Here is a 15,257-nt window from a genome sequence, read left to right on the forward strand (position 1 = left end):
GCCAGGGCCTCACCACCCTCTGTGTAAAGAATTTCCTTCTGACATATAACCTAAATCTCTCCTCTTATGGTTGAAAACCCTTCCCCTTTGTCCTAACACTATCAGACTATGTAAAAAGTCTCCACCTTGTTTAGTTTCTTCCAAACCAAAGCTGAGCTGCTGCTCTTGGAGACAGTTCACCCCAGACCACTCTGAAGGGCTGAGATTGAACTAAATTTGGTTCCTCCAACTTCTGTGGTCTTCCATTACTATTCTAGTAGGACAAGCAAGCTCAAACATCCCCCATGGTCTGATTGCATTCACTCCGCTACTTGACATAGATACCTGGGTCTGCTTCACTGTGCTGAAGCATTTCACATAATGACAGAATCACTGAATCGTTAAGGTTAGGGAAGACTACTAGGATTATCTACTCCAACAGTTATTTAGTCATGTAGACACAGCATTCGAAGTCCCATGGGTCCTTTCACTGTCCCATGGAGTGTCCAGCACAAGCTGTGTTCAGTAGGCTCTTAATCTCCTCCAAGGTAGCGGACCAAAACCCGGTCCAGCCAGTAATTTAATCTGTAAGGTCTTTTCCCCATGTTTAGACTCTTTCTATTTGTTGTCATGGAGAAAAGGCAGCAACACCATGAGCCTTGAAGAGTCCTTATCACATTTATATTCACATAAAGGATTCAGACTGTTCCAGCCTTTTATTCCCCTGGTTTATGTCAGTTTTCATAAACAAGGACATGCAGCAAGCTAAGCTGTATTTCTGTTATCTTGGACCTCCAGTGCTCCAGGACTGTGTGTTAAACAGACCAGGAAAACTGCCCTCCAACTCTGAACAGAAGATCTCAACTTGTGTAAAATGAGTGTTCTCAATGTATAACACAGCTTTCTTCCAAAGTTCTCAAAATTCTTTCTTGGAATCAGTTTAAATGCTGTCCCTCTCTACGGAATTGGGAAAGTAAAGCACAAATGAAGCAAACAAGATGCCAAAAGTATATTTGTGAAGTTCAGCCTGTCCAGTGTCAGGCAGGGTAGATGGTGGGGAGAACTGCAACAGCAAGGAGGAAAATAAGACATCTCTGGTAAGACAAATCCTACATTGCTTCATGAGATCTAACAAAATATTAGAAAAACCCAGTCTGATCCCTAAAGAAAAAACAAAGAACCCCAACTCTATTTGTCCATTTGGACAAAGAACTGAAAATATTGACTCTTCTTGAAGTTGTTTGGTGTTGAAGGAAGACATCTCCCAGCAAACCTAGAGAAAAGCTGAGCTATATGTCATTTGTGTTAATGAAAACGTGAGCTGTACAGCCACCTTGTCATGGGCATATCTAGGATACAAAAGTGGTAAATCCACAAATAGAAGGGCACATTCGGACCCTCCAGTGCTCAGGCAATTTTTTTTTTTTACAAAGAGGAGTCAAAGAAAAAAAAACTTGGAGGCAGCAACCTATGAGAGGAATGATTTCATGGGTGCTGGTCAATGTCTCCTATGCTGGCAGTACCTAAAGGGCACTGGGTGTGCTGTACTGGAACAACAAGGCATTTTGTCATTAAGTACAGACTGGAATTGCTTTTGTATTTATTTTACTTGCAGCTAATTGCATTCAAAACTTTGCCTGACCTTGATGAATGTTTTCCTTCTAAGTTTGCTGAGGGGTGTTCTGAGGAGAGTCATATAAGGGTGGAAAATGGTAAACATTCAAGAGAGTTAACAGTAATTGCATCTTTAACATTTCAGTCTCTCCACGTGCATCAGAGTGTGTTTCAGCAGTACTAAATTCAGAGGAGCTTTGTGAGGGCAAAGCGTCTGCTGAGTGTGCCAGGTACCCCACTACAGCACTATGACATTCCTATCTGAAGTCACGGCAGGTTTTCTGTGGTGATGCCAGGGGGTGATGTGGCTGTGACGTGGCTGTAGTGGTGATGCTCTTCATAGAGTTGTCATAGAATCATAGAATTGTTTGAGTTGGAAGGAATCTTTAATGGTCATCCAGTCCAAATCCCTGGCAATGAACATGGACTCCTACAGCTAGATCAGGTGCTCAGAGCCCCATCCAGCCTGACCTTGAGTGCCTCCAGAGATGGGGCATCCATCACCTCTCTGGGCAACCTGTGCCAGTGCATCACTACCTTTATCACAAACAACTTTTTCCTTATACTCAATGTAAATCTACCTTGTTTTAGTTTGAAACCATTTCCCCTTGTCCTGTCACAACAGACCCTGCTGTACCCTAGAGTGCTGTATGCGATTGTTCTTACAGGAAGGTGGGGACCTGTTGCCTGCCAGAACTTCAAGCAAGAGGATTCTGCAGTGGAACAGCAGAAGTTGGGTAGTGGTGAAAAGATACGTCCAGATCTAGCCATTTGCCCTTCACTGCCTTTGAGTAGGGTGATCAGTGGGTAGGATGCTAACCTGACACGAGGAACTTGGAGTTTTGCTTTTGTTTGGACCATGCAGCAGGTCTGTGCCTTTATGCAGGTGCATTTTGTAAGCTTTGGTCTGCTCTGCCTGCTCCACACAGACAGAAGTCTGGGTACCCAAATTAGGTCATCCCTAAATCAGGAAAGTATGCTGGAATGAGCATACAGCAACTGTGATTTAACAAGAGCCCAGCTCTTCTGGCGCTACAGTAATGACAGCTTTGGTGTCTCCCTCAGCTAAGTGAAACCTCACATGCTCCCACTCACATCAGTAGAGTGTGAAAGATTTCAGTGGGTGACTGCCTGAGGCTTTTAATTTTCAAAACATCTGTTTTTCCTTTCTCTAAACATATGTTCTAATTAATGACAGTCCCTAGATTAACAGGAATTAATTTCTGGCCTGGGTTTAACAAAGCACATCCACTGAACCGCTGTGTCCAGGTGTCTACCAACAGTAGGGTGAAGCACAAAGTTGTATGATATCTTTCTGATGAGCATCAGGGTTTCTACCTTCCTGAGGATGATGCTGGGGAAGGTATATGCTCCCTGTGGAGGGTAGAGTGATCAATGCTATATCTACAGCTGCCAGTCCTCGTCGCAGGCCACTGCTCCCTGCTTTGCTACAGATGGGAGTAGCACATGTATCCTCATTGAGTTTGCTGCACGAGTGCATAGTGGCATCAGCATTGCTTTCCACTGTTTTCCCTGTGCTGGAAGCAGCTCACTGAGCAGCATACTGCTTTCATCCTCTGCACTCAGCTGGCCACCAGCTGCTCTGCTGTGGGGTACTGTGGTTATGTCAGTACACATCTTCCCTTCCATGCTAGGCATTTCCATGCACAGCAGCTCCTGCAACTGCTCTGTAAAGGTTTGGTGGTGAGGAGCTGCCTGGTTCCTGTTGGCTGTGGTGGGTAGATTTAGGCTCCTAAATGGTGGCGGTGAGGCCCTGGCACAGCTGCCCAGAGAGCTGTGGTGCCCCATCCCTGGAGGTGCTCAAGGCCAGGCTGGATGGGCCCTGGGCAGCCTGAGCTGGTGGGGGCAACAGCCCACGGCAGGGGTTGGGGCTGGGTGGGCTTCAAAGTCCCTTCCAACTCAAACCATTCTATGATTGTATGATTGTATGGCTCCATGATCTTGCTCATCTCCTCTGCCAGATCAGGTTATACAAGAGGGGACGTCCTCTCCACAGCCATGTAGCATTAGACTGACTGTAACCTTAGACCACAGCTTAGGAGAAGCATATGCAAAAGCATCTTAAATAATAGAGACTAGTGTAGAACTGATATTAGTGATTGTACGGTGATTACGTGGCATTCAGTAAAATTCAGTTTTATATCCGATTTTCCTCGCCAGGGAAGTTTACACTAAAGCTCTAGCTGTTTCAGTGGGAACAAATTTGCTCACTTATTTATTTATTTATTTATTTTCCAAGACTGTCCAATCTATTAAACATTAGTTTGTCTCTTTTGAGGTGAGAAAAGTATGCAACTTGAGAACATCATAAATGCTGGAGTGTGACTGGTAGCCCTGCCTTGGGGTGGGGAACAAGGGACACCCTAAAGCAAACACCACTTGGGCCCAGGGTGCCCCTTGGTCACTACCACAGGATCATGCCCCATCACTGTGTGCCTTTAATCATGACAGACTTTGAGCTCACTCATTCTCCTTGCATGAATGGTGTGCGTCTTTATTACTCTGTGAGGACTTTAAGTAATTTGTTACTGGAGAAAGCAAAGGGAAGAGCAGTGCCAAACTCTAATTGCTGAATGTACAGTGTCCTTTCAAGGTCCCACATTTAATCATGATTCTCTTCCAATGGCACTGTTTGCAAACCTGTCTGTTTGTCAATCTGATGCAGGGAGGTGTGGGTGCTGATTTCCCCCAGCACATTGCAAACATCCCATCTACGGGGAAGAAGGTTCCTCTGAAACAAAACTGTAGCCAGATATGAAACAACAATGATTGTCCCCAGAGTGAAAAGCATGGTGAACGTCTTATAGGGGAAGAGCTGCACGTAGGACCCATTCAGGAGGGAGCAGACTGGGTAGCAGATGATGGGGGGGATTTTCAGAGCAGGTTCCCCTGCCAGCAGCCGCAGGAGCAGTCCAACCAAGAAGCCAGCAGCTGAGCCATAGGTGTTGCTGCTTGGAGTGAAGAGGGCACAACACAGCTGTGGGAAGAGCAGGGCATACACCAGCTCCCCGCTGAGGAACCAGAGGTCATAGACAGAGTTGGAGTAAAAAGCCAGACTGGCAGCTCCAGCCCCAAACACCAGCATGGAGGTCCTCATGGCCCATAAGACCTCCCTCTCTGTAGCCTGTAAAACAGGAGATTGTAACATTACAACAGCACTGCTTTGCCCTAGACTAGGTCCCACCTAGGCTTTGCTGCTTTCAGCAGCCACCCTCTGAACATGGCTCCCACAACACACAATACAGCTGCCCTCTCTAATTCTGAGGGTTGTTTTTATGCTATTTCCATTCATATCTTGGTTAAAACTTTTTATCAGTCATCTTATGAAGAACAAGGCACACTGTAGTGGATGTTTTTATCCCGTCTGAGGATATGGCACCAAGCTGCATGGTGTGGTTGACATACTATAGGGAAGGGATACCATCCAGAAGGACCAGGACAGGTTGGAGAGGTGGGAGAGTAGTCGTGGGAAGAGTGGTTTGGAATTAAAAAAGAAAGTAGTTTTAGATTAGATATTAGGAAAAAATTCTCTACTACAAGAGTGGTGAGGCACTGGCAGAGGTTACCAGAGAAGCTGCAGATGTCCCATCCCTTGGAGGTGTTCAAGGCCAGGTTGGGTGCAAGTTTGGGCAGCCTGGTCTAGTAGAAGGTGGCAGGGTGTTAGAACTGGATGGGCTTTAAGGTCCCTTTCAACTCAAACTATTCTGTGGATTATATGGTTCTATTAATATCCCTGATTATATGGTTCTATTAATATCCCTGACCCTCTGTTTCAAGCTCTGCCTCCAGAACTCAGTTCAGCAACTGAAGGGCAGACACTTCTAACCATGAACAGTGCAGACTACATTTGCATCTATCCTGATACAAAAGACATCTATCCTGACACCAAAGCTGCTGAATGCTGTAACCAAGTACCTTTTTCCTCATGATTTTCCTGTAGATATTGTGAGCAAACATGGAGCCAGCAGAGAGAAGAGCTGAGTCCGCAGAAGACATTGCAGCAGCAGCGATGGCTCCCAAGCCAGCAATGGAGATGTATGCTGGGCAGAGGTAGTATAAAACAAATGGCAGTATCATAGCGGATTCTCCTCTCTCGAGTGGACTTGGAAGACCATAGCTTGTCTGGTTCCAATCTTTAAGACAGAAGAAGAAAAGCTCACAACAGATCCTTTCCATAGAGACCAGTCACAACAGGGCTAAGGGCTGAAGCCTGCTAAGTATTTTTGGACTTGTATTCGTTTGTTGTATTCTCTTGCGATCTTTTGTGGTTTCCTAAGCATGCTGCAGTTCTTTCTAGATCAAAGACTTTCCTTTTTACCAGCATCATCAATAGAAATAGCTGTGCTTCATGTGTTTCTAGGAATGGGATGTTTGTAGATCAGTCTTCTAGACTTCACTCATCAGAGGTCTCTCAGAGGAGAAGGAAGTTTTGCTCTGATGTCCCTAATGACTGATAAATTCCAATTGATTTCTGGAAGTATTAAGTGATTTGGATGCTACTTAACCCTGCTCACAGACAACATAGGACTGAACTGCTCTGGGTGGGGGATGTGGGTTTATGGGACTGAACTTTGTGATTCATCTTAGCAGATTTTCTCCTGAACATCTAAAGCAATCTGTAGTGGTACTACTGGGTCTTACATGCAGATGGCATTAAGAGAAGCAAGCATAACATTTCTAGGAAACCCAGATTATGGTATTTTACTGGTTCTGCCTTCCTCTTTCCTCACTGTAAGGTGCATTAAAAATCATTTCACCGTAATGAAATAGCTCTAGGCAGATTTTGGAGCTGTTTAAATGTCTCTAGGGCTCTACATTTCTGGTACGGGCTTCTAGCTTGATGGCCACATCCCCCGTAGTGTTTTTTTAAGCAGATGGTATGCAGTAGTTGGAAGTTGAGTCAGGGCTTCTTTGGGCCCTGTTTTAAAGACCTTTGTAAAAAAAGAACGTTATTCAGATACAAATAGTTCAGCTTTACCTGTTGATGCTGCAACTGCACCAATGAGCACGGAGGGGATGGCCATTAAAAAGCATCCTAGTCCAGAGAGGTAGGAGATGAACCTTGCCTGGCTGGGTGAGGCAGCGGAGAGCACTCTTTGGAAGAAAGTTTGCCATGGGATGCTCCCAAGCACCTGGAATATTCAGATGTCAGCAGCAGTGTTCATCGGATTCCTGCTTGCTATAGGGCATCATACATTCATTCAGATGGTTGATAGTCTTTCCTGTTATTAAAACCTCTCTTCAAATGCATAAACTTTACCCAGCTTTAGCCATTGAGGCTAAATATTTCTCATCAAGGGTGTCTTTTTATTTAATTGCAATGGATGTGAAATTATGATCATAACAGATTAAAGCTTTTGCAGGTAGAGGAGGTTGGGAAACAGGTTATTTGGAATAGTAAAAGAGAATCAGAGGAAGGACAAGTGAAGTCAAGTTCTTCAACTTTTGTAAGAATCTCCCTAAAGTTAACTAGAGTATAACTTATTAAAAAAATGTCATAATAAAAAAATGAATAATTATTTTCACTTGCTTGGCGGACAAATTGCATCAGATGAAATTTGAAGATTCTGTCCTCACCAACCAAAGTCAAGCTTCCCTGTGTCCATATTACCAATCTAGTGAGATTGTAACTACCCACTACAGTCCTGGCCACATTGGTAATTCAAAAGCTGAGTAGTGCAGTGGAGCCAACAGTGCCATTCTTGGTACCGCAGTGATGACCCGCAGTAGAGCTGTTTTACAAAGATTTTTTCAGATAGGGGAAATTTTACATAATTATGTTTAAAGCACATTATTGAGGCTGAAAGATCAAGCTATCAGGTGGTAGGAAGTGCCTCGTTTTGTGTCAGGAGCAGAATTAGTTGTCTGGATGGTCTTACTCAAGAGGTACATTCCTTTATTTGGGTGCAGGATGCTTCCCTACCTCTCTTTTCCTATTCAGAGCTGAGCCCTGGGTCTTCAGGTCCATTCAGTGTGGTGCAGAATGGCTGAGAGAAGGTTTTATAACTCATCCTGCCCCTGCCAACTGTGCATTTCAGCTGGAAGAATCCACAAGCTTTCCATACAGAAAATCCCACATAATTCCTTCTCCCAAACACTTGTCTGAGAAAATATTCCATACCAGGTAGAAGAAGTCATCCAGCCACCTTCCAAGGTACTGTTTTTCTATTTTTCCAATCCAAGGGTCTTGGTAATGCTTATGAGTTGCAGTGTAGTAAATACTTTGTGTTGCAGAGTTTATCAGGGCAAAGGGAGTACAGACCAACTAGGATAGAAATTAAAACAGTTTAACATTTCTCCAGGATCCTTGCTCTGAGAAAATTTATTCAGACATTGAAATTAAGTTACATGTAGAGTATAAAGCTACATAACCTTAAACCCAGACTTGAAGTATTCCTTTCCCCACCTTCCTTATTCTAAGTCTGTATGCTTCTAGTTCATGACATCATTGAGTATATGAGTCACTTCAGTAAGACAAGTCTCATTTCCAGCCAAGGTTGTCCTGGACAAGCTCTGCTGACCTTGCAGCAGCTTGTCATGCAGCATGGCCAATAGCTTGTGAGAGCAATATCTAAAATGTTTTTTAACATTTTAAAAGAATGTTAAGACCTTTCAGGAGACTTGTTCTGAAGAGGATAAAGAAATAATATTGATTGAGTTATTTCCATGGAGACACACTGAAAAGGGAAAGATTTTGTCCCTTGGTTAGGAAACTGGTAACAAAGAAATGCACAGGACTTGCCAGGCTGAGGGTAATGAAAACCAACTGGATGACATCCGTGTATGCAACAGAGTAGAGGCCTCCCAGTAGAGTGTAGAGTGTGACCGTGCATGCTGAGAGGGTGATAGCTAAAGAGCCTCCGATATCCAAGATGACCCTCATTGTTGCCCCTGCAGACAAGGATAGAAGACAAGTATTTTAATGTAGACTTCCTACATGTAGAATACAGAATAACTAAGGATACATCATGCCCTGAAGTCAGCACACTGTGCTGGTTAAGGAGTGCATGATCTAGCAGAGAGTGTGCAGTGATGACCCAAGGGAGCCCATGCACCCTTTCTGTTCCTGCTGCTGCCTTGCTGTGTGGCCTTAGCCCAGTCAGTTTGACTTGTTGCCCCCTCTTTCCCACAGGCAAGATGAAGATATGAAATCATATTCCCAGAACCCTCTGTTACAATAACATGAATAGATACTGCCATCTAAAAGAATATTTTCCAGATACTGGAAAAATTTTTGTTCCTCTCAGAAAAGGAGTCACGAAGCACAACTTTCCACAGTTTAATCCAATTCAGTGATGTGTGTATTTCACTCTGTTATCTGTGTCATATGATTTTCAATAAATATAACAGCAAAATTGTTACTTACCCAGGGATGCCAGAATAGCTGCAAACCAGAACACCTCTCCAAGCAGCAGAGGAATAAAGAGTAAGCTTCCCATCATGTTCCCATATGCTTCTTGAAGGGGATCCATCACTGTCACATAATTCTTGGATCTCATTGGATTTACAAAGAAGAAACCACCTATCAAGAGAGTTTACATTTTAATAGAATTTTGCATGTATTACACAATGTAAGAATACTATAGTACTTGAGCCTATGAAATAATACAGCAAAGACTAGGAAATGATACACTTGCCTAAATGGGGGATTTCATCCATCTGAGAGATTCTAGGTCATCAGGGACTTCTACAGCTGACAAATACAATCCTCCACTTTTGGCACTCCTACATGTTTAAAGACTGGCCACTGGAATCCAGGTAGGATCCCCTAGGGCATCCCTGGACCAGGCTCTGAGCACTTGATCAAGCTATAGGTGTCCATGTTCACTGCAGGGGAGTTGGACTAGAGGATTTTTAAGGATCCCTTCCAGCTCAAATAATTCTATGATTTTATAGGCTTAAGGCTGAGTTGAATTCTCAGTTCATTGAGCATATGAAGGACATTTCAATTGACTGTAACAGAAACTCGGACATTAGAGAGCACACTTGGATGTAGTATTGTCTTCATCTCCAATGACCAACCAACCTGAGACACAGTCTTCTGGAATGCTTCCCATGGAAAACATCAGAGGTGTTGAATATTTGGCTGAAAATAGATGAACCTCTGTCCTTGTCCATGTGATGCAATATGTTGATATAAGCTACTTTTCTGGTTCCATTTTCATTTTGGTGTCTTCATTGTCTCTTCCCAGAATTATATTGTTTTAATCTGTGCACTGAGCTGAGTTTCACCCACCCACATCTAAATATTAGTCCTCAGTCATACAGCCATCTCATTAAAACCAAAAAGGACGTATTGTGCCTAACCCTGAAGCCAGCAGAACTGCTTGTTTGGGCACTACTGACCTGAGTGAAGATTGCAGGATTAGACCTGCACTCCCCAATTTCATTAGTAAGAATTGCTCACATAAGAAATGCTGGCAGTATATTTCCAAGCCTGATTCATATTCACGTCAGTTGGACTCTTTTCTCTGACTTGAGAATAAAGGTTATTGTTCCTTTAGAAATGCCTGTGCAAGGTCTGCACAGGTATCCTCGCTTTAATCTTCCAGTATCCATAGAGTTAGGTATAACTCAGTGTGGACTGGAAGAAACCTCAGTCTCAGCAAGAACCTCAGTGCGAGCGCAGTAATTCCTGGGCTTTGGAACAGATGCAGGCAACTGCAGACTGGACTGGACCAGAAACTGGTGGGTCTCAGTTTCAGCAAAACTATGAGCAGCTGTTGAGTGGCACACAGCTGGATACATCACAAATTCAGCCTGAGATAAGGCTGCTAGTGGCAAAATCAGAAAGGTTCATCACACAAAGATTTCAAAGGAAAAAATTAGACAATACTGATACTCTCAGTAGTCTGTGCCTAACAGACTGCAGTAAAAAGTGACATCCACATAGCCACATGTTCCCAAAATTATCAGATTAGATTTTTGTGGAATAAACTGCTCCAAGCTGACAAAGCACCAGTTCCAAGCTTTGCTACACCAGCTCTGAGCTATCTCGAAGACAGCATCATTAATGCTTATCCTGGATTTACTGGAAACTGGAGGACCAAAATCACATTTAAAATGTACTCCACACTCTGTTACACAACTTAATACACTCATATGATGTTGTACCCTGATTACTCTGTGAATTCTTTACCAGTAACAAGGGACAAGGCAAACCCCACAGGTGCTTGGACCCACAGCAGTCCTTTGGAAGGCAGGTAGACAATTTCAGCTGTGCCATTGATGTATGCTCCTCCCACCCAGGTGGCTGCAGATACAAAAGACACATAGGTAAATCTTCTGATGCACAGGCTTGTCTAGTCCTGTAGAGAGCTTGTAAACCTTTTTTCTCACATAAGCAGTTAATCACACTCTTGTTTTCTGATATAAATCACATCTCTGATTGAGCACACCTGCTGAGTGCAGGTAACTGTCTCACTTGAAATAATTCCTCAGGTTCAAAATGAATACGTTCATGGAAAAGCTCAGAGTTTAGATATTTAAAGGCAATTTGAATATATGCATTTTGCAGTGCATTTCTCACTGGAAGACTTTTGCTTGAGCAAAGAATTGCCTTTGTTATTCTGCTGTGGTAGATATCCTTCATGAGTACTGTAATGAAATAGGCAGTAGGAAAGGAAATGCAAGCAGGTATTGTAGTTAGCATAGCAAACCTGCAGCTCTGGGCTTAGATGTCTTATTCAGACATAAATCACCTGAGCAGCCTTTGTGAAAAAAAAAAAAGAAATAATAATAATAATAAAAAAAAGGCAGAAAAGCAAATTTCAGGTGATGCCAGGCAGCAAGAGAAAATGGAAGAGGAGAGCAGAGGTTAGGGGGAAACTTCGCCTTGTAGCTCCCAGCAAGTGCTCAGTGCCAGGAACAGTTTATTTCAACTGGTTTGTTCCAATAGAAAAGTGCTGGATAACAGAAACTAGTTCAAGATTAAGAACACGCTCTTTCTTAATGAAAAGTGTCACATTCTTCAGGCACTCTTAAATTAAACTCAGCTCTTAACTAAACTCTTAAATTAAGCTCTTTAATTTCATCTACATAAACATGAGGTTTTGCTCAGTGTGAAGAGGTTTGGAAGAATCCATCCCAAAATGATTCATGAAACCATACTCCTTTAAAGCCACACTCAGGTAGAATCTGCCCTGACATTAAAGGCTACTTGCTTTGTAAGGAAAATGTCCCCCAGATCTGGGTAGTGTATGTATTTCAAGAGGAATGTTAAAAGTCCTTTAAGAAGCTTACCAGTTGCAGTAAACAGTCCAATGCAAACATTAATATTTCTGCCTCCAACGATGGCCATTTCAGTTGGGTTTCGGTTCTGCTGCTCCTTTCTACTTTTCCATGAAGCCCAAATTCCAGCACCCAAAATGAATGTAAAAAACACACTCAAAGATATCAATCCTGGTATGTTTAGAGCCATTTTCTGTTGTTTAATTTAGGTCTTAGATACAGATAGAGGATTGATGACTATATTCTTTGATAGTCACTGTCATGAAAAAAGAAAAGAAAAAAAAATGAAAAAAATAATTAGTACTGCCTTGTAAATAAACTGAGTATTTGTTTCTTGTCCTTTACATGAGATGATGCAGAGATATAAAACCCAAAATGTTGAGACGTGACAGTTTTTTTGTCTTCCACTTTCTTCAGGAAATACCCAAATCTTACTTTTATGAGGAGTGGGGAATAAGAGAGCAGGAATTACTGCTGGTAACAGCCAATGAGTGCTGATGTGAGGGGTAATAAGCTTGTCTTAAATGAGGGGAAATGTTCTATTTTGCCTGATAAGCAATGTTATGAAAATAGTTCATATTTCTCTAGGTTCTAGATCCAAGGCTAACACAGCAGATAGGGCTGAGATGGTGTCTGTTCAAAGCTGTCAGAACTAAACCTACAATAATAATCAAAATAAGCCCAGAGGGCATGGAAAGGAGATCTACTGCTGACCCACTGAAGGCACTGCTACCTGAGATATAAAGGCAGCCCACCTTCATTTAATAGAATCATAGAATCATTAATATTGGAAAAGACCTCCAAGGTCATCCAGCCCAACCATCAGCCCATCCTCACCATGCCCACTCACCACATCCCTCAGTGCCACACCTCCACAGTTCTTGATCACCTCCAGGGACAGTGACTCCACCACCTCCCTGGGCAGCCTGTGCCAGTGCCTCACAACTCTTTCTGAGAAGAATGTGGGGCAGATGTCTTAGGATAAAATGTGGTGGAAGAGAACCAGAGAAAAGCTGTACATAAGGTAGTTGAAGCTGGGGTGGTTCTGCTGGTATGTAGTGCCTACAAGAAGCATTTTAAAAGCATGAAATTACATTAAGACCAGTTCCCCATTGAGCTTGTTGTTGTGTACTTTTGCCACTAGGTGACTCTCAGTTATTGCATCTATTTTATATAAAAGAAAGAAGAAAGAGGAGAAGGTGAAGGAGAAGGAGAAGGAAGGCAAAGGGAAATGAAAAGGGAAAAAGGAAGATGGAAATGGAAAAGAAAAGCAGAAGAAAAGGGAGAGGGGAGAGGGGAGAGGAGAAGGAGAGGGAGTAGGAGAAGGAAAGGAGAAAAAGGAGAAGGAGAAGGAGAAGGAGAAGGAGAAGGAAGGGAAAAGGGAAGGGAAGGGAAAGGAAGGGAAGGAAAAGGAAGGGAAGGGAAGGGAAGGGAAGAGAAGGGAAGGGAAGGGAAGGGAAGGGAAGGGAAGGGAAGGGAAGGGAAGGGAAGGGAAGGGAAGGGAAGGGAAGGGAAGGGAAGGGAAGGGAAGGGAAGGGAAGGGAAGGGAAGGGAAGGGGAGGGGAGGGGAGGGGAGGGGAGGGGAGGGGAGGGGAGGGGAGGGGAGGGGAGGGGAGGGGAGGGGAGGGGAGGGGAGGGGAGGGGAGGGGAGGGGAGGGGAGGGGAGGGGAGGGGAGGGGAGGGGAGGGGAGGGAAGGGAAGGGAAGGGAAGGGAAGGGAAGGGAAGGGAAGGGAAGGGAAGGGAAGGGAAGGGAAGGGAAGGGAAGGGAAGGGAAGGGAAGGGAAGGGAAGGGAAGGGAAGGGAAGGGAAGGGAAGGGAAGGGAAGGGAAGGGAAGGGAAGGGAAGGGAAGGGAAGGGAAGGGAAGGGAAGGGAAGGCAAAGCAAGGCATAAAAGAAAAAAGAAAAAAGAAAAAAGAAAAAAGAAAAAAGAAAAAAGAAAAAAGAAAAAAGAAAAAAGAAGAAAGAAAAAAGAAGAAAGAAAGAAAGAAAAAAAGAAAAAAGAAAAAAGAAGAAAGAAAAAAGGAAAAAGAAAAATGTCCACTTATGGATAGACACGGGAGGTGGGATTCACCTCCTGTCTGTGATGGAGCTTCAGTTCAGGGTGCAAGCTCTGCACCAACCACAAAGAGCTCCGTGTCTAACCTGGAGGAATATGAACCCAATTTTGGGATGTGATTAACTGTCCTATTTTAGGTCACCCTATGAGGCAGCACAGGATGAGGGCAGTTCTCTAAACTCAGGCTGCTTTAAGAATGGTACAGATGTAGCCAGTGGATGATCAGTGGATCAACCAGGGCTTGATGTGGCTGGTAACATGGGGATGTCTGGTGCTGCCTGAGTTGCTCTAAAGCCCCTGAGATGTCCCCATGGGCAAGCAGATACTACAGAGCACCTGTGGGAGGCACATACACTGCAGGGCCTGCAGTCAGGATATTCTAGGGTGTCTTCAGTGGCATGAAGGAAAAATACTTGGGATACTAAACAGCTCATGCTGTCTCATAGAATCATCATAGAATCATCTGAATAAGAAAGGACCCTTAAGGGTCATCTGGTCCAATTCCCCTGCAGTAAACAGGGACATCTACAGCTAGATCAGGTGCTCAGAGTCTGAGGTCTCCTTATCATTAAGATCTTGATGACATAAGCTCTGAAGTGGCTTGGTCTGCAAGGAATAGAGGAGTGCTGGATGTCAGGGTGGTTTTGTGTCTATGCTGGAAGTGACCTACAGCCAGACATGTCCAACCCATGGCCATGGGCTACACATGGCCCAGCCCAGCTCAGCCTGCAGCTGCCCCCTGCCCCTCACCATCATGTTGGTGGCTCTTCCCTGCTGAGTAGCCCAGCCTAGCCCTGGGCATGCACCCAGCACTCAGCAGCAACCAAGACATTGGCTCAAGACAATTCCTCTTCACTGAACATGGCCCAAGCAAACAAAAAATTTGGTCACCAGCAATAGGGATCACTTACGGGCTTTGAAGCTGACCAACTGGAAGAAATGAAGAAAAAAAATTGCAATGGAAAGTCCTTTCTTTTTGTTGAAGAGAAGGAGAGAAACAAGGCTGGGGTGAGGACAGCAGAAGCCATAGCTCAGGGACACCTCTGAGGACCTTTCTACTGGTTTGCTTCCCTCTATACCAGGAGAAACCAAGCACTGAGGGCTGAGGCATATGAGCCATTAGCATGAAAATGGTTCCTCCTGAGATGGAAGGTCTGACCTGGCCTGTGGTTTCCAGCCCAGATATTGAATCATGTCCTTGACCCTGGCAGATACAGCACCAGGACATTGTTCTCTGAAGCAATTTTTCAGATAGTGTGATTGGTTGACAGTTTTATTACTATGCCAACGTAACTCTGGGAACACTTCCTCTCATTTATTATGAACATTTTCCTAACGAGGAGTATTATCTCTTCT

General features: G+C 43.9%; 1 protein-coding gene across 1 annotated transcript; it reads right to left on the reverse strand.

The window, feature by feature from the left end:
* Positions 1-4,216: 4,216 nt before the first annotated feature.
* On the reverse strand, positions 4,217-12,034 carry LOC136044805 (high affinity choline transporter 1-like). The gene is made up of 8 exons (XM_065730334.1): positions 11,857-12,034; positions 10,754-10,867; positions 8,981-9,136; positions 8,357-8,505; positions 7,736-7,879; positions 6,593-6,746; positions 5,530-5,747; positions 4,217-4,738 (listed from the first exon to the last, which is right to left on the reverse strand). The coding sequence occupies exons 1-8, from the start codon at positions 12,032-12,034 to the stop codon at positions 4,217-4,219; spliced, it is 1,635 nt and encodes a 544-aa protein (XP_065586406.1).
* Positions 12,035-15,257: the final 3,223 nt, after the last annotated feature.

This window comes from Cyrtonyx montezumae, unplaced genomic scaffold, assembly GCF_038088225.1.
Source record: "Cyrtonyx montezumae isolate F1298 unplaced genomic scaffold, pur_monq_1.0 scaffold_12, whole genome shotgun sequence".
Lineage (NCBI taxonomy): Eukaryota > Metazoa > Chordata > Aves > Galliformes > Odontophoridae > Cyrtonyx > Cyrtonyx montezumae.